This window comes from Malaya genurostris, chromosome 1 (assembly GCF_030247185.1).
Source record: "Malaya genurostris strain Urasoe2022 chromosome 1, Malgen_1.1, whole genome shotgun sequence".
Taxonomy (NCBI): Eukaryota; Metazoa; Arthropoda; class Insecta; order Diptera; family Culicidae; genus Malaya; species Malaya genurostris.
This window is the reverse complement of record NC_080570.1, coordinates 71,167,543-71,188,505: the sequence shown is the minus strand read 5'-3', so window position 1 is coordinate 71,188,505 and position 20,963 is coordinate 71,167,543. Positions and strand designations below refer to the sequence as shown.

At 37.5% G+C, this 20,963-nt stretch overlaps 1 protein-coding gene across 1 annotated transcript in view; it reads left to right on the top strand.

Annotated features, from left to right (window-relative positions):
• The window catches only part of LOC131440395 (serine-rich adhesin for platelets), a 65,188-nt gene continuing 44,225 nt past the window's right edge, over window positions 1-20,963 (top strand). Inside the window, exon 1 of the mRNA XM_058611656.1 lies at window positions 1-844. Within this exon, the coding sequence (XP_058467639.1) occupies window positions 737-844 (108 nt within the window). The 5' untranslated portion in view covers window positions 1-736. The remainder of the gene's footprint in view (window positions 845-20,963) is intronic.

The window sequence follows — 20,963 nt, the reverse complement described above, 5'->3', positions numbered from 1 at the left end:
CTGCCATAAACATAAGCCTCAGCTTAACTTTCAATTTATCCTGACGGTGGTTTTTAGATTGTTGCATTTCTTAAGATCAAATGGGCAAATTGAACAAACAGGGAAATTAGTTCTCACTCATCTAAACTTGGAAATAAACTTATAGACTTATAGTACATCAACTTTGTTATATAACTGAGCAACCAATCAGTTGCGATCAGTGAAAAGCGAGCACCGGTTACGATTCAACGTTGGTTAATATAAAATCTGAATCCGCAGCTCAAGAGTCAAGTTGTAAGCGAAAAAAAACCTAAAGTGTAAATAAAGAAGAAATAGTGTATACCAACGGAAGTGGCCGTTTCATATGATAGTTCGATCACCTCCGGTAAAGATTTTGCGATAACCGGTGGCCATTTGATTGTGTTTTATTCGTTCGGGTTCAACCGACTGGATCGGATTGTATTGGAGATTTAAAAAAGTGTGTGGTACCGTGAATTCAGTCTCAGGGGTGAAGAATTCTTTCAAATACGAAAGGCGAAATTGGCTATTGAGTTGAAATATTGTGTTACTGGAATAAAGCGATATGCGTTTAGTTCATGTGGATGCGATAGTGAATCAAAGAATTCAACCAAATTGTTTGGTCGAAGTAGCAAATAGTGATTTTCGCAAGTAACAAGTGTATTACGTTCGACAGCAGGGTCTGCCAGTTAAAAATCAAGCTGTTGTACAGTGTAATATCCGCACGAGGGCTGAATGAATGATGGAAGCGCGTGTCAACGGAGGAGCACTTTTTCGCGAGATCCACAAGAACACCTGGCTTCGAAGACTGAATGTTGATGGAAAACGACCTTCTGTACTAGCAAAGGTATGAGCAATAATTTTTACTATGTAATGTTGTTTTCTACTTCAATAACACCAATAAAACCGTCAATCGTTTCAACATCTCATGAAATCATGACTATGGTTTATGATTTGATGATAAAAATCATGTAAAAGAACTCATGAAATTTTTTAACGGTCAAGTGGCTGTTAAAGAAATAGTAGTAATAGTGATAAATTCAATCTTCATCTCAGTGCTCGATTTAAGCTTTCGAATCAAGTGATGAGAGCCGAGCTTCAATGAATCGATGGAATGCATATGAAGCAGACATTAACAGATCGGCTGAAAAGCTCGTATCGTTTCTATGAGAGGGCGCCACTAGAATTAAATCCATACCATTTTCAGTTAGTACCAACCTGCAAAAGATACGTGTATAAATTTGACAGCTGTCTGATTATTAGTTTGTGAGATATTGCATTTTGAGTGAAGCTACTTTTGTTATTGTGAAAAAAATGGAAAAAAAGGAATTTCGTGTGTTGATGAAACACTACTTTTTGATGAAAAAAAGTGCCGCCGATACCAAAAAATGGCTTGATGAGTGTTATCCAGACTCTGCACCGGGCGAAGCAACAATTCGTAAGTGGTTTGCAAAATTTCGTACTGGTCATATGAGCACCGAAGACGATGAACGCAGTGGACGTCCAAAAGAGGCTGTTACCGATGAAAACGTGAAAAAAATCCACAAAATGGTTTTCAATGACCGTAAAGTGAAGTTGATCTTGATAACTGACACCCTAAAGATATCAAAGGAACGTGTTGGACATATTATTCACTAATATTTGGTTATGAGAAAGCTTTGTGCAAAATGGGTGCCGCGTGAGCTTACAATCGATCAAAAACAACAACGAATTGATGATTATGAGCAGTGTTTGGAGCTGTTATATCGAAATAAAACCGATTTTTTTCGTCGATATATAACAATGGACAAAACATGGCTCCATCACTTCACTCCGGAGTCCAATAGACAGTCAGCTGAGTGGACTGCACGCGATGAACCGAACCCAAAGCGTGGAAAGACTCAACAATCGGCCGGTAAGGTTATGGCGTCTGTATTTTGGGATTCGCATGGTATAATTTTCATCGACTACCTTGAAAAGGGAAAAACCATCAACAGTGACTATTATATAGCGTTATTAGAGCGTTTGAAGGACGAAATTTTTAAAAAAACGGCCTCATTTGAAGAAGAAAAAAGTTTTGTTTCATCAAGACAATGCACCGTGTCACAAGTCGATGAAAACCATGCTGAAATTGAACGAATTGGGCTTCGAATTGCTCCCTCATCCACCGTATTTTCCAGATTTGCCTCCAGTGACTTTTTCCTGTTCTCAGGCCTCAAGAGAATGCTCGCTGGTAAAAAATTTAGAAGCAATGAAGAGGTAATCGCTGAAACTGAGGCCTATTTTGAGGCAAAGGACAAATCGTACTACAAAAATGGTATCGAAAAAGATGTTAATACGGTTTACGTTTGTAAACAACTTACCGCCATTGTTGTGTGTTTGTTCGCTCTGGTAGTTTTTCTGATTATTTCGGAGTTTTTTGAGCGTTTTTCCCACCGCGTTATTGACGATTTCGACGAGATCCGGATTGTGTTTCGTGTCGTGTCGAGGCGAAGGACTTCGAAGTGTTTTTTCGATCCGTTTGGTCGCTGTTTGTGATTTGTTTGGAACGATAGTGCCGGCTACCGAAGATTTCGTTTTATATAGAAATCCAACTACTCACTCTATTTTTCCCGTTCGAGGCGCCATCTGAACCTCAGTGTCAGCATTGTGAGTTTTGTGCACGATGGCTAGTGCTTGTGATCGGTGTGCTAAAACCGTTAAATCAGATGATGATTTCATAGGGTGTTCGGGTTTTTGCAATCATGTAGTCCACATGAAGTGCGCAAAACTAAACAAGCCGTTTTTGAAAGTAATTGACGAGAACCCCAATTTGCTCTGGATTTGTGACGAATGTTGTAAATTGATAAAACTTGCTCGTTTTCGCGAGACAGTTTCCTCCATTGGGTGTGCTGTCTCAGCTATTGCTGAAAAAACTGAGTCAATATGTGCTGAGCTGAAAGCCGAAATAACAAAAAATAGCCAGCAAATATCTCGCCTGTCTCGCATCGTTTCTACTTCGTCATCGGTGCCAGCGAATCCAGTTTCTCGTCCGGCTGCTAAACGTCGTCGCGAAGAGGTATTTGAGACAAGCAGTTCATTGATGGGTGGGCGGAAACCAGCCGAAAACTGCAATATTGCAACGGTTCCGCTAGCTTCCCCTCTTGCATGGATCTACCTCTCTCGCTTTCATCCCAGCGTTAGTAAAGAGATGGTCGAAAAACTAACGAAAGATGGACTGAATTGCAATGACGAAATTTCGGTCATCCCGCTGGTGAAAAAAGGAATGGACGTCAACACCCTGAACTTTATCTCCTTCAAAGTTGGAATTCCTGCTAAGTATCGTGATGTTGCACTTAATCCTGACACATGGCCTCAAGGTGTCCTCTTTCGCGAGTTTGAGGACAACCGGAAGCAGGATGTCTGGTGTCCGCCTATCGATGTTTCTCCGCCTACTCCAGATAAGAATGACCGTAGTACGCCTGTGAGTATGGAACAGCAAGGTACACCTGGATCGCCTTTTTCCCTCTTGACAACACCAATGACGTTATGAGATTGCATGGAAATATACCGGGACGCACTGTTATAGGCATTTTGGAAGCTCCTGAACCCCTCACCACAGTCGAGCCATTGCAGCCAGCGTCCTCCAGCCGTCCTGGTCCTGTGTGTGGGTGTGATGAAGGAGTCTTCCAAACATTTCTCCACGGCAAGTATTGTCTTTTTTATTTGCATCCAAGTCCTGATCTTGCTCGCGCTTGTAGATGTCTACCCCTCGTTGGAAACCTCTTGCTGCCCAGCACCATTGATGCGCGTGATTTATCGTTTGAGGTTGGACTGGGACGCAACATAGTTAGCATCATGGAAGCCCCCGATACGTTCCCCACAGTCGAGCCACTGCCGCCAGCGATCGTCAGCCGTCCCGGTCCTGTGTGCGGAAACGAAAAGGGGGTCTTCCAAACCACCACAAATGGCAAGTACTCATCTGCATTGAACGGTTCTAGCACTGATCCGATCCCAGTTTCCAGCCTTCCATCGCAAGTCCGATCAAGTAACTCCAATCTGCAGATTTACTACCAAAACGTCGGTGGTATGAACTCATGTGTCGACGAGTATTTGTTAGCAAGTTCAGACGATTGTTTTGACATTATCGCTCTTACCGAAACTTGGCTCCGAGAAAACACGCTGTCTGTCCAGGGGTTTGGTGCCAGTTACGAAGTTTTTCGAACCGATCGCAGTACTCTTAACAGTCCCAAATCTACCGGAGGCGGGGTGCTCGTTGCGGTACATAGACGTTTCGAAGCGCAGTTGATCGAATCAACGCCTGGTAGTCGTGTCGAGCAATTGTGGATCAGTGTCAAGCTAGCCGAGTTCACACTCTTCCTCTGCGTGGTCTATCTTCCACCTGATCGATGTCGCGATCTTGCTCTAATCAATGCTCACTTAGAGTCCCTTCATGAAATTTTTTCAACTCACGCGCGTCCAATCGACGAAATTTTAATTGTTGGAGACTTCAATTTTCCCGGAATCAAATGGCAAGGAACTTCCGGTGGATTCTTTTTCGCTGATCCGACGCTTTCAACATTCCATGTTGGCATTACGACCTTGCTCGACGGTTATAGTGTGAACTTACTTCGCCAATCGAATCCTGTTGCCAACGAAAACGACCGAATGCTGGATCTATGCTTCTCGAGCAGAGCAGATGTTGCACCTATAATTAGTGCCTCACCGTTTCCTTTGGTCAAATCTGTTCGACATCACCCGCCACTTCATATTGTGCTCAACTCTAATCTTCCACCAGATGGCTACAACACGACCGACATCATCAGCTATAATTTTAATAAAGCTGACTACACTAAAATGACCGACTTTCTAATACATATTGACTGGGAGGAAATTCTCGACAATGATGATGTCAACGCTGCTGTACAAACGTTCTCTAACGTCATGAGCTACGCGATTGACTTCTTTGTACCAAAACGATCCAAACGGCTGTCCCTGCATCCACCATGGCAGACCACCGTAGTGAGACAACTGAAAACGACTAAAAGAGCCGTCCTAAAACGGTATTCAAAACATGGCGGATACACACTGCGTAATCAATATGTCCAGATCAATCAATTATATAAGAAAACTGTCAAGCGTTGTCATGTCAGCTACTTGAAAAATGTACAACGGAAATTGAAATCCAATCCGAAGTCTTTTTGGAAACACGTGAACGAGCAAAGGAAGGAGTCTGAGTTACCTTCTATAATGAAGTTTGGAGAGTTTACTGGTTCGTGTAAGCGGGAAATCTGCCAGCTTTTTTCGGAAAAATTTTCTCGTGTCTTTACAAACGAAACTTTAAGCCCGCAACAAATTACACTCGCCGCGCTCAACGTTCCAGAATCTAATAATTCTTTAAATCTCATTCATATTGACGAGGATTCGATTCGGACGGCAATCGCTTGCATGAAGTCGTCTACCTCCTCTGGCCCTGACGGTTTACCGGCAGTTATATTGAAAAATTGCTCGACTGGTGTAATTGCTCCCCTTTGTCGACTATTTCGGATGTCACTCTCTAAAGAAGTTTTTCCCAACTTATGGAAATCTTCTTTTATGTTCCCAGTGTATAAGAAAGGTGACAAAAAAGACGTTAACAATTACCGTGGCATCACATCGCTTAGTGCAGTTCCTAAACTGTTTGAAAAGGTTATTCTGGCACCGATTTTCAACCACTGCAAGCAATATATTGTTGACACTCAACATGGTTTTATGCCCAAGCGCTCCACAACCACCAACCTATTGTCATTCATGTGCTACGTGACTGATGGTATGTCAAAAGGCTTACAAACAGACGCTATTTACACCGATCTCTCTGCTGCCTTTGATATAATAAATCACAATATAACAATTGCTAAATTGGAAAGACTTGGATTCGGCTCTAGCATCCTTCGGTGGCTGCAGTCATATCTTGTAGATCGTCGTTTAGCAGTGAAAATCGGCGATCACGTTTCCATTGAGTTTATCGCTTCGTCCGGAATTCCGCAGGGTAGTCATCTCGGGCCTTTAATATTTTTACTGTATTTCAACGACGTCAACTTTACTCTAGAGGGCCCTCGTCTATCGTTTGCCGATGACGTTAAGATCTACTATTACATTCGAAGCCCAGAAGATGCAGGTTTTCTTCAACGACAGTTGTTGAGCTTCGCCGAGTGGTGTAAAGTAAACCGTATGAAATTGAATCCTGACAAATGCTCGACCATCACATTCTCGAAGAAGAAAGAGCCATTTCATTTTGATTACTTTCTGGAAGGATCCCCGATAGTCAGAACGACGTGTGTTAAAGACCTTGGTGTCTTTCTCGATGAGCAACTGACATTCAAGCAACACATCAGCTATATCGTTTCTAAAGCTTCTCGCAACCTAGGATTTGTTATGAGGATGGCTAAACATTTTACAGACGTGCACTGTTTAAAATCTCTGTTTTGCTCGCTTGTTCGTTCATCCTTGGAGTACTGTTCTGTCGTTTGGAACCCTCACTACATAAACGGAGCTCATAGAATCGAATCGATACAACGCAGATTCATTCGCTTCGCCCTACGGCGCTTACCGTGGAACAATCCTCACCAACTACCAAGCTACGAAAGTCGCGGGTTATTAATCGGTCTCGATACACTACAAGTTCGTCGAGATGTGGCACGTGCTTCACTGATAGCGGATGTTTTGACCGATAGGATTGACTGCCCTGCTTTGCTCCGCGAAATTAATATCAACGTCCGACCCCGGGCTCTTCGCAACAGTGCATTTCTTCGACTTCCTTTACGACGAACTAACTACGGTGCTAACAATGCTATTATTGGCTTGCAGAGATCATTCAACCGCGTTTCATCAGGATTTGACTTCAATCTATCACGCAGTAGGATACTTGGAAATTTTTTATATATTACTAGAAATTATCATTAGGACCATATTGTGTCTGTTGATTATACCTAAATAAATAAATCGCAATCTGATACTAACTCGGATGATAAAATTTTGTTTTTATAAAAATTCCTATTTATATAAATATGTGTGAAATGTGCACGCAGAACTAAACAAATTAATCTTATTGTTAGTTCCAGAATTTTACCAACATTTCCGATTTATGTACTATCAGGTGTACAACTCTGCTTCCGCCGTTTTCCGATAGGTGGCTGTACCGGCTGAGGCTGGTCAAATTATATAGATGATAATGCCTTTAAAGTGAGTGTGTACAGTGCCTAACGAATTGTCATCGCCGTTTCAGTGACAGTTGTTGTTGTTTTCGTATTATTCACGCTCGAAAATGTCTGTTTATGTGCCCAATTCTCGCCATTTGTGGGAAGTTTTACTTTTCTGTTACAATTCGAAAAAAATGCAGCTGAAGCGCATCGAATGCTCTCAGAAACTTTCGATGATGCTGCTCTGAGTAAAAGAACGTGTCGGGAGTGGTTTCAACGTTTTAAAAATGGTGATTTCGATGTCGAAGGCAAACATGGTGGTGGAAGAGAAAAAACCTTCAAAGATGAACAACTAGAAGCATTGCTTGATGAAGATTCGTGCCAAACCCAAGAAGAGCTTGCCGAATCGTTGGGAGTGAGTCAGCAAGCCATTTCAAAACGTCTCAAGGCCCTGGGTATGATTCAGAAAGAAGGAAACTGGGTGCCGTACGAGTTGAAACCGAGGGACATCGAGCGCCGTCTATTTGTATGTGAGCAACTGCTTCAACGACTAAATCGTAAGGGATTTTTACGTCGAATCGTAACCGGTGGTTCGATACGATAATCCTAAACGCAGAAAATCATGGGGAAAGCCCGGGCATGCTACTTCGTCGAAGGGAAAACCGAATATTCGCGGCGCAAAGATGTTGATTTGTATTTTGGTGGGATCAGCTTGATGTGATTTACTACGAGGTCTTAAAACCGGGTGAAACCATCACAGGAGATCGCTACCGAACGCAAATGATGCGCCTTAGTCGCGCGCTAAAAGAAAAGCGGCCACAATATCAAGAGCGACATGACAAAGTCATCCTCCAATACGACAATGCTCGGCCTCACGTCGCAAAAGTGGTCAAAAAGTACCTGGAAACGCTAAAATGGGAAGTCTTGCCCCACCCGCCGTATTCCCCAGATGTCACCCCTTCTGACTTCCACCTATTCCGTTCGATGGCACACGGCCTGGCAGATCAACATTTTCAATCCTTCGAGGAGTTGGAAAATGGTTTGCTTCATGGATAGCGTCAAAAAAGGACTCCTTTTTTCGAGCCGGGATCCGAAAATTTCCGGAAAGATGGGAGAAAGTTGTCGCTAGCGACGGACAATACTTTGAATAATACATCTGTAAGCACTTTTTCGCAATGAAGCTTGTTGTACACCTGATACAATTTCTTGATTTGAAAAATTACGGTTACTGTGATATAAATATACAATATCGGGTTGTTTAATAAATAAATAAATGCTTCAAAATAAAACAATTTAGTATATGAATAAACCGTAATTCGCCTCAACGAGAGCTATCAACTGAAGTAAAAGTAATAAGTATAACTTGTTCTTTTGTTTATTGTTTTGTAGCTATCATACTGTTTATTAACATTTTTTCACTGCTAAAAAAACTTTCTATTAGTCGAATTTTGGAATGGTTCGTCTGTTGAATTAAATTCAATTACTTTTTAGAAAATAAATATCGAAATTTCAAATTTTGACTAAAAGTTTTGACAGTTCACAGCAAGGGGCAGATCGCTTAGTATATGCACTTTTAATTCATAGACAATTTATAAAAATGTCAATTTTCTTTTACATTCTAACTATCACTGGGAGAAAAGATAATGTGCTGCTAATTTAAATTCAAGGTCATGAACGCAATGAAAAAATATCGCAATCAAAGTTACTTGTAATACACCGTTCATTTAATTTTAAATTTGTTCTATATATCAGAAGTGATCTGCCAAACATTGCCTTCACAGCCTATAGGTTTCGTCTTTTCAGCACTATTCATAACATTCATGAGCAAAGTAGAATACTACTATATAACTCTTCAAAGTGAAGACAATAGGTCTAAAAGAGCGTAATTTTACATTATTTATAGGCGATATTTACTTTCGTCAGAAAAAAACACATTTAATTATGAAAATTTTCACACCTCTATGTAGGCATCATGTTCAATTATTTTTGACATTTCACTTCGGGTTGCACAATAAACGCAAACTATTAAATATGACTGAACTAATAGCCTTTTTCGTCACGAGATGGTGTTACTGTGATGTATTTTTCGATTTGTATTGAATTCGTGAAAGTGATCCATATTGATATATAATATATTAGGCTTTAATCGTTTCCCTTATTCATCCGATTTGGCTCTCTCGGATTAATATCTGTTTGCAAGCCTCAAAAGATGGCTCATGATTGTCAGTCTTTCCAGAAAATCACTTTTCGAGCGTGATCAAAAGAATTGAGAAATATTTTCTTCATTCCCAATGAGCTTACTTTTCGTAGTAGTTTCAGTATATTCGCTGCACTAACCATGCCAATTGTCCAAAATACTCATCAATCGGGGACGAACTCTTTAAAAACAGGAAAGAAAACGATTTACCACATCGGAATGTACTCTGATAGTTATCATCGCGAATGTTGCTACAATAGTAAAATAAAATTATTTATTAGATCCATTGATAGTTAGAAAATTCAATAAGTAAAAAAAGGTTGCTGTCGCCTGCTTTTGTATGCAATACTCGGCTAATTCGCATATTTGTCGAAAGTCGTAACAGGGGAAGGTCAAATTAGTTTGGAATTTGCTTTGCCTCCAACTCTATTGACAGGGTGTCTGTAGCGCCTGTAAATTGTTTGCCTCTCAACAATGTTTCGGTTTGAAAGGGGGAGACCAGCAACGTTAGTTAAATTTTTAGCAGATTGGGCGAGATAGGAAAAAGGGAAATATTTTTAGATTGAAGCAAGTGCATTTTCAAACCTCCATGCATAAATTGTAACCTGCAGCTTACTTGTAATAAACTTCAAACAATTATTTATCCATTCAAATAATTACCCAACAATGGACACGTGCGGGTGCTAATAAATATTAATAGAATGTTAAAATGTGTTTTGTTTAGCAATTCTAAGGTTATTGATTCAATATCAAGACCATACACACTACATGATTACTATCAAATGTATGAGTACATAACAATAATTGTAACGCTTCCTAGAATGATTTGACGTATACTGGATTATAAATGATTGTATAATGATTAAAGGTTCGGGTTTCGGGTATGTGTTTTATATCGGCCAGGGAAAATGTGTATTCAGAATGTCGATTGCAATCGACATTCTATTTAAAATTGTTTCAGAAAAAATACGTGTCGAATGTTTTCTTTGCAAAATATTTGTTTTCCACAAGCTTTAGAGTTCCTTTGCAATATTTGTATAAAGATAAATATATAGAAAGGTTATGCAATCACTGTGAAAACGACTCAGGTCGTCGATTATGCGAAATGTCTGTATGTGTGTGCACTCACATTTCTCGGAGATGGCTTAACCGATTTTCATTAACTTATGGTGATTTGCACATATTTCGATTCAAATGAAAGGTATAATTTTTTAATACAAAGTACCTGAATTTGTTTTGGGTCCGACCTCCGGTTCCGGAATTACAGGTTGATTAGTGTAAAAATTTCAATTTCAAATTACTTCCTCACTTTTCTCAGAGATGGCGTGACTGATTTTAACAAACTTAGGTTCAAATGGAAAGTTTCATAGTCTCATAGGAAACCCTTGAATCTCGTCCGGATCCGACTTTCGGATTTTGAAAAGTGTTGAACATTTAAAACAGTTATTTAAATATAGTTCAAAGCTTGGCTGAAATCAATTCCAATCGATGTGCCCAGAGATGCCAGGTAAAAATTTCAAATATCTGCAGACAGGGTCTGTAAATCTGGAAAAAAATCTGCAGTCAGCAAGTATGTCTTGCTGGCAGCAATTTCTCTATAAAGTATGACACGCAAAACTGATTTGGCGAGCAAAAAAAAAGGTCGCGGAAATTTCAAAAGTCTGTAAATATAGACGAAAGTCTGCGAGAATTTCAAAAGTCTGTAAAAGTCTGCGAGAATTTCAAAAGTCTGCAAAAGTCTGCACAACAAAAAATGTCTGCAGCACTATACCCCAAATCTGCAGATTTACAGACAAATCTGCAGACCTGGCATCTCTGGATGTGCCTCGTCAGTTGACGGCCAAGAAAATCGACTTTGGCTATATCAGTTGCCGGGACTGATATAGCCAAAGTCGATTTTCTGGCACCAGGCATATCATTCTCAAACTCTAAAACTCAAACTCTAAAACTCTAAACTCTAAAAGCTCACTTTTCTCAGCGATGACTTGACCTAGTTTCGCAAAATTAGTTTCAAACGAAAGGTCTTGTGATTTCATACGGAATGAGTGTCAAAAATTTCGAACCTTCATATAAAGTGCACCGTTACGTATACGCGCTGGTACGGAACAAGAAAACACAACACCGCCTCTTCGAACGAAACGCACAGCGCTCGATTTTATACACGCGGTAAAGAAAATGAAACCGACACCGAAGATCGGGGTTAAAAACATAGGCGAGTCTATCGGCACCGACAATACAAATCATAGCCGCTTTACAGGAAATGTGGCTGTTGCGAAGCTGATTTTTGGATGCATCATAATGGATTGAAGTTTATTTTGTTGCTGGTATAATTATAAAGATAAAGTAATAATAAAAATCCAATCACAAACCACATTGTATATTGCAAGTGTATCAGAATTCATAAAATCGCCCAAAAAATTATTATTTTTATTTTTTGTTCGAGTGTTGATGATTTGGTCGTCGATTTGGTTCTATTTGATCATTCAAATGACTTTCTGAAAAAAAGTTGAAATTTTTTTTTTTCTAAAAGTTATTGTAAAATAAAATTTTTTATAAAGTGCGAAGCGCGCATGGAATTTTTCAATGCACGAATTACACAAAGCCAAAGCCTTTCTATTTTGTTTATTTGTTTATTTTTGTTTATTTTTGGGAGCAGGGAAAAGCCTGATGGAGATGAAACTTGGCAATCTCTCTCTCCAGCAGGTATAAAACCTCCTCATCTTTCGTATCAACAGATTTCAATGATCCAACAGATACAATAAGGCTTAACACTAACAATAAAAACTTATAATTAAAACTACATCTATAACCCTATATCTAGTTAATGACACCAAGCACTACAGGGCAGCAATAGTGTTTTGCTTCAACTGGTGGAGAAAAGGGGGTAGGTAAATGGATGATGAAGTGGTGGAGGGGGTGGAAAGTAAGCGTGGTCGAACAACGGGGTTTGAATCGGCATGTAGATCTAATTAGTGGTCGAAAAGATGGTGGAAGACGGAGAGAAAAACGGGGTTAGAATCGGCAAATAGATCTAATTAGTAATCGAAAAGATGGTGGAAGACGGAGGAAAGAAGGAAGTGCGACCGGGTTAGTATTTGCAAGCGAATCTGATTAGTTTCCAATAGAAATAAAGAAGACGAAGAAAATGAGAAGGGGAGCGAAAGGGTTAATATCATCGAGCGAATCTGAGTAGTTTCCAACGGAGATGGGAGAAATTTTTGTATTTTTGTTCAACCATCACTAGGTTGAACAAAAATACAAACGGTTACAGACAAAACCTGATCCAAAGTTAATCTGACAAGTGGCAATGAAACAATCGTTTGATCATATTTCGGGATAGATGAAAGTCGAAAACATTGGAGCAGCTATTGAATGTCCTGCATATACTGGAAAATGGTTCATTGTAACCATAATTTGTTCGTGCAATGGGTAAACTCAAGAAACGATGAGAGCGTAGATTACGTCGATGAATGTCCAAATTAATCAATTGCAGAAGATCGGGACAATCGATACGTGATTGTAATAAATCAGCAACAAAAACGGCTTTGGAGACATTCCTACGAACAGATAGCAGATCCAGGTCAATAAGCTTACAACGATCTTTGTAGCTAGGAAGATTAGTGGGATCCCTCCAAGGTAAATTGCGCAGAGCGAATCTAACAAATATACGCTGGATAGTTTCGATGCGTGCAATGTCGATTTGATAGTGAGGTGCCCAGACAACAGCTGCATATTCTAGCGTCGAACGGATAAGAGCACAATATAATGCCTTAAGACAGTATACATTAGTAAAGCTCTTGGTAACACGAAAGACGAAACCCAAGAGCTTGGAGGCCTTCGAAATCACATAATCGATGTGACTTTTGAAGTCCAGCTTGGAATCAAGATATCAATATTACATTCCTGTAGTGGAATTTGACCTTCTTGTTCAACAGACCACTAATCTTCCTAGCTACAAAGATCGTTGTAAGCTTATTGACCTGGATCTGCTATCTGTTAGTAGGAATGTTTCCAAAGCCGTTTTTGTTGTTGATTTATTACAATCACGTATCGATTGTCCCGAACTTCTGTAATGGATTAATCTGGACATTCATCGACGTAATCTACGCTCTCATCGTTTCTTGAGTTTTCCCATTGCAGGAACAAATTGTGGTTACAAAGAACCATTTTCCAGTATGTGCAGAACATTCAATAGCTGCTCCAATGTTTTCGATTTTCTTTCCTCCGTCTTCCACCATCTTTTCGATCACTAATTAGATCTACTTGCCGATTCTAACCCCGTCTTTCTCTCCGTCTTCCACCATCTTTTCGATCACTAATTAGATCTACATGCCGATTCTAACCCCGTTGTTCGCCCACGATTACTTTCCATCCCCTCCACCTACCTTCATCATCCACTTTTACCTATCCATTTTTCTCCTCTCTCTCCGCCAGTTTAAACAAGAACACTATTGCTGCCCTGTAGTGCTTGGTGTTATCAATTAGATATAGGGTTATAGGTTTAGTTTTAATTATTAGTTTTTATTGTTATTGTTAAGCCTTATTGTATCTGTTGGATCATTGTAATCTGTTGATACGAAAGATGAGGAGGTTTTATGCCTGCTGGAGAGAGAGATTGCCAAATTTCATCTCCATCATGCTTTTCCCTGCTCCTAAAAAATAAACAAAATAAACCTCGCAGCCGATTAAGAGTGTACAGAACCATTGCATGGCTGGTGCTACAATTTTACTGACACTACGAATCCTTCCAGTTCGGGGCTCGGACATACGACAACTGGTTTGTAAGACCAGTGCACAGTGGTTTGAACTGATAAGAACGTGTACTTAATTCTTTAGCTGTTAAACCGTTGATCCGATATACATAGTTCCTTTGGAAAACTCGTTTACAAAAATATACCTCGTGATTTGATCACAATAAAAAATGTGCAAATTAAAGTTGGAGGCAATACTCCATTTTGTGTTTAAGTGAGAACTTCAGTAAAAGTTTTGAAACATCGTATTGTCCCCCACAGGTTTTATGGTACACAATCCATTGGAGATGGTTCCAACATCCCATGTTTCGTGCAATAATTGTAAGGGTTTGGTAGCAATTTTTAATGGATCAGATAGCTTTTCTTAATTGTTATCAACAACAGCACATCGAACGGATGCTTCTGCTGGAGTTCTGTTCAATTTCAGAATAAGTTTGCATAATATGATTGCAAAAGAAATATCAGGTAACATGTATAAATAAAATTATGAAAAATTCTTAGGAGCCTTCATGTTTTTGAGTGGGTTAATGATTGTCCTAATTTCATCGTATGCAGTGGCGTCTCGTGACCAAATTTACGGGTTGTGCACTGAATATGTGGTATGCTATCAGATATAGCAGTTCGTTGTAAGTAAAAACTAAAGATTGAAGAATGGATATTCGCTTGTGTTTTTCAATACAATTAAATAACGATGGAATTAAAAAAACTTATTTAGTACCATCGATGCAATAAAAGAATTCTGTGTTTTGTGCGTTGAGAAATCTGTCATTAACTTCATCAATAAAATTGCTTCGGCAATGAACCTGAGACAACAATTCGTTTTCAACTGCCATAAACATAAGCCTCTCCTGAAGATGTACATGGTACAAGTTCTCACACAGCCAAACGTAACAGAGAGAACAACAATACTCAGAGCTGAGCAGAGTGATGCCTTTTCGTCTTGAATCTGTACAGTTACTCGTGTGCCCGGAAAAGACACTAACACAACGTCAAGAGATACTTGAAATTTAAAGTTTAATGTATATGAGATATTTGTAAATATACGCAATTTCGGTGCACAAGGCAAAGTGCACGAGTTCAGAGCGCCAAGTATTGGCTACGGCAATGCGATAAGAAAAGATCGTTTGTGGACAAATTTGTGCATATTAAGCTGTGTACAAAATCATTCATCATTTTATATTCGGTATCATCGGACATGCTTTCATCGAATAAATAGAAAACATAAAAAATAATTTAATGTGGATGAGGATACAGTTAATGCCTTTAATTTGACCGGTTGTGCAGTGCACTCGAGGACGAGACGCCACTGATCATATGTAATTTGTCTCAGTAATGTCATCTTGAGACAATACTTATTTTGTAATCTTGGTATTGATTTCAATAGGATTCACAAAATTTAAAAAGCTTTCGACTTTGACATTGTCCACCGTTTTCAATGAGTATTTGATTTCCATCTTTGAGAGCTGAAATTGGTTTCTGAGAGTTTGTGAAAAACATTGAAAAGGTTCAGAAGATGGTTGATTTGTTCAGCGAATGTTTAATGTTTAATTTATATCAAACATCATTACCTATATATTTCATAGTAGGATTCACAAGAATGCGGGTGTTGATGTCGACGAAGAATCAAACTTAGATCATCTCAGTCACTAGAGGCATAGATTGTTGTTGTTTTTCCAGAGCGACAAGACCATTTTAAGAATTTTAGAAGGATTTTGTTCTGTTTCGCCAAAATTCACATTTGAAAGAATATCGTATATGTTGTTAGATGGAATCGGGAGTAGAATTGTTTCTTGTTCATTTTAACCTTAGGTATACTGTTTTTAGACTATACTAGGCTAATATAGTATTGAAACACACTAGAGATGGGTAATCCGTTCACGAACAGTTCAACGAGTTAGTTCTCTATATAGAAATGAAAAAAAAATCGAATTCTTGGAGGATATATACAGGTTGCGTTTTTCGGAATGTTTGGTTTGAGGAATCTGGTAGAAGTTACACACATTCGTGACCTTTGATAACGTATAAAAAGAGAATGATTGTTGATAGAAATACATGCCAAAAGTACTCACTATTTTTGAATCTGTAATCTTTAGCTCTCATATTATTTGCGAAGAAACATACAAAGTTTCAGAAGAACGAAACCTAAAAGGTTAAAAAAGGGATAAAATAAATGATATATAAAAAATAAGAACGAAGAACGGTTCAATAGAACTAATTCTTTTGGCAGAACTATTAAGTTTTGAGCGATTCTTTGTAATGAACGGTTTTGCCCATCTTTAGAATACACTTCTAGTTTGAATCCTAAGAGTCTTAAGAACTACTGATTTTGCAGAAAGCCTTAACAAGACTTATTTAGTGGTAGTCTTACAAAAGACTGAATAGTTCGGATAATAACAGTTTAAATTTTAGTTATAAGGCTTTAAATTTAATTCTTAATTATTTGGCTTTCAAATGACTGATGATATTTCTGGCTACCTAAAAAACACTAACAATAATCGAATTTGGGGTAACAGCTGCACTTAAGAGAATTATTGAAGAGAGCATGAAATCTGAATAAAATGTGTTGATTTTTAGACAAAATTGCAAGAATGTTAATGCTGTATTCCTTCGTGAAATGCAAGACTTATCACTTTTATCATAACCGCTGGCTAGCTATGTTTCTTGTTTTAATCCTACTGTTACCTCGAATTAATTTGAAATAGTCAAAAAGATTGAGTTTTTATCTTGAAGAGTCAGTTCATACTAATAACATTAGTAACAAAGTAACAGACGAAATAAAGATGGAATACATTGAGCTGGGTGGTACTGTTGGTTCTAAAGATGAATTTTTGGACAAATTATGGATGAGGTTTTTATACGTCGTTCCAAGCATTATTTAAATCTTAAATCTTCTATTAAGCAAATCTTCATACTTAAAAAAACATTTTGAAAGTCTTTTGGCTCAGCGTTTCGTTTATAATGCTATATTGAATACTGGGAGCGTAATTAACAAAACAGCACTCAAAATTATATAATCGATACAAGGAGGCTGTCGAGCCGAAGAAACAGTTTCTAATCAAGATAAGAGCTTATATTTTCACTCTGCAGATTTCAACCTGTTCACCCTTTTTACAACCGGAAGTCGGATCCGAATGAAATTCGTATGGGACCACAAGAAAATCGGTTCAGCCATCTCTGAGAAAATTGATCGCTCAAAAATGATACATTCATACATACATTCATACATACATTCATACACAATTTCTGATCTTTACGAACTGATTCGAATGGTATATGACACTCAGCCCTCCGGGCCTTTGTTTCAAAATCGGTTTTCGCAGTAATTGTATAACTTATTTATATGAGAAAGCAAAGAACGACTTCTTCCCATTGTTATGTGTACTTGGCATAATGAATATTTCTTATTTCTCGACTCTCGATGTTCTTTTGGATATGGGATTTCTAGATATATTCAAAAAAATACTGAACATAGGCGACTTGAGCCTGTTATAAACACCGGGAATTTTTTGTCTCGCGCACCGGGAAAATCGGGAAAAAAACCGGGAAATTGAAATCGGCAATTCACTTGCGACCCTGCTTCCTATTAGTAGTTAAAATTAGTGTATAAAAAAGTTTAAATGTTAAATAACTGTTCAGGGAAAAGGCCAAACCGTGCACAGTCTTCAACAAAAATGTGTAATTCTACGTTTTTAGAAATTATCTCGAACATAGACACTGAATATAATTGCGAAAAAAGTTATGTACAAAAATTTGATTTTAAGTGGCTGCTAACGAAAATGCTTCATATATCCGAACGTTAGACCTATAGCTTCTTCGGCAAAGTTTTTTCTCGTCAGAAGTTCTAAAACTTTGTAGAAGACATCGTTTTTCTATCTCTCAAGGGAAAAATGAACTTTTATCGTAGTAGGCTTTGCACATTTTTTATTGTTATCAAATCACGAGGTATATTTTTGTGAATGAGTTCTCCAAAGGAACTATGTATATCGGATCAACGGTTTAACAGTTAGAGAATTAAGTTCACGTTTTTGTCGATTCAAACCACTGTGCAGTGTTCTATGCATTGAACCGCCAACGAATTACACCATTATGCTAAATTATCCGAAATCTTACAGAAAAGCTTATGGAAGCAGAATTCAAGCGCGGAGAAAATTGTGTTGAGTTTTGATACAAGAAAGGCTTCAAAGGATGTTCGCAATTATTATATGAGACTATGCTTAAAGCGTTGATGTGAAAATTGATGGTTTGTTTTTCATGAACATACCATTTGACGAGATTAACATCTAGTTTCCATTCTGTTGTCATCAATTTGCATGCACATATTTTGAGCAGGAAATTGAATATAAAGTTACTCTTCTGATCTTTACATTTCACTATACTTCAAAAGTAAAACTAAGCGTAAATCAAAATATGTTGTATAATTCATTGAAAAATCAAGGCATTCTAATTTATTCTTACATCGATGATGTTTTTCAATCAAATTTTTGATTCAATTGATGTATATTTCAACGTATAAATGAATTACATGTCGTGTAAATTTCATTTTTTTTCTGCACGGATCATAAAATTACGATATCGCAGTTTTTAATTTTTGCGATAGTTGATTCAACTAATTTGTTTTGGATTCAACTAATTTGTTTTTGATTCAACTAAAATGGTTTTTCATTTGCATATATTCAGGTAGTTGAAAAATGTGTTGTTTTGAATGCTGTCAAATGCCGAAGACAGCAGAAAGCAAAACAAAAATTGCAATGAAAAATCAATAACTTAGTTAGTTGAAATCTATTCACGTCGCTTCAAATGTCAATTCAACATCGATGTTTATAGCGTTTGGGAAACCTGCGTTCATTCGATTCGAAGAAGTTTATGATTTCATAATAAGTGTTTATCGACCGGCGATATAGTGATAAAGTTAATCTTATCATGAGAAAGATTTGGTGAAAAATGTTAACTGAATTATTGTTACAAAAATCATACAATTCATACACATTTATACTCCTGTACAGAGATATTGTAATACAATAGATTGCTAATAACGGAACATCATCAATCACATACATATATGCGTTCGTCTACACTTATTCGTTTTTGGCAAATCCATGTTAATGAATGACCATCTCGTCATCTTCCAGGTATGCACAAAGTTTTGTTCTTTAAGCGATTGGTTCAGTGTGAAAGATAAATGTCGATCTTTAATTGTTAAAAAACAGTTTCTTTGGTTCAAAATATGAAAATGAATGCATTTACAAGCAAACTTTCCAATAATGGTGTGGCTCGACCATTGAGAAAACTACTGGTAGAAGTATTTTGTTTTCTTTTTTTCATTTTTCGTTCATTCACTGTTCATTATTTAGTCCAAAACGGTCTTATGGTTTTTGCAATAATTGGATGAAGGGTCAATAGTCAATAGTTAGGAATTCAAAAATCGACTACGTAGTTCGCTGAAAAAAGTTGTCCAAAACGGAACATAATACCATAACATTTTATAATATATTTGGTACTATTGTTATCAGTACGATTAGGGCTAAGTTAGTCATAGTACACGTTTAGTTTCATCAATCACTAGGGCAGTATCACTTGCACCTAATATTTAGCACTCTATGATCGATTGGCACTTTTAATAAGATATGTGTAAACAAATAAATAAATAGAGAGATTACAAGAAAGTGAAAATGAATCGATAACGGTTTTTTTTTAATTTTTCATTGTTCATTATCGGTGAGTGTTCTGTAAATGTATTCTGCAGTACAAAGCACTGTATTGTAGTCTAGTACGAATGAATGAAAGTGCATTAATCTATAACATGTTTAGTACTTACATATCAAAATTATTCGGCATTTAGAAAAATTCGTTCATTTACTCTATCGATCAGAAAACATAAGATGCCAACACAAACAACAGAGATGCCAAATTAGAATGACAAGTAATCACATGAAACCTTGAATTAAAAAAGTAGTAACTGTTGATAAGTTAGTTAACAGTAAGAATTTATAGAATTTTTGAATAAGCGAAATCCAACAAATGTGAACATTTCCCGAGAAATTTATAAACTTCATGCATTTTCTGGCAATAAAAACCTTAGTGTGAATCAAAAAACTGCAAAAGTGGCATCCTTGTCTGTGACGTGAGTCCTGAAATACAATGTCGATAATTGGCCTGTCACATTGTAAAGAAATGCAATGTCGACTCTTTGATTCCACAGTTCTTTAAGTACATGAACATAGACCACAGTTGATTAATCTCTGTTCTGGTTAATCTAGAGATGCCAGTTGTTTAAATTTACCAATCAGTATTAGAAAACGTAAAACTCGCAAAAATCGGCAGTGGGCGAAAAGCAGCATATAGTTAAAACTTAAACAATAAGCCGGCTATAAAGCCGGACATAAACGATATAATCAATCAATCAACTTAAACAATGTAGAAACTTTTGAATGTATCGAGATTTTATTTGTTTTTCATATTCAGCAACGCAGAACTGTACCAGTTTAAGTGAACCAAATCAGAAGTGCCAATAAATACGATGAAATTTTTAATAACATGACATTATTATTTGAATAATGAAATGTAAATAACGTGCATTAATATATAAAAGAAATCGGCTGCACTTTCGAATTACTCGATTATTTAATAATCGAGTATAATTTTGAAACTAATCGATTTAAATTTATTCGATTATCTGGGTTATTAATGGATTACTCGATTATTCATTCGATTATCACTATGGGATTTTTTTGATTATTCGATTAGCTCAATCATCGAATATTAATTTTAAGTTAATCGATTAAATATTACTCGATTATCTAGGTTATTAATCGATTACTCGATTAATCGATCGATATTACGACATCCCTAATCGTAGCCAACATTTGGGGCATTTGGTGTGCA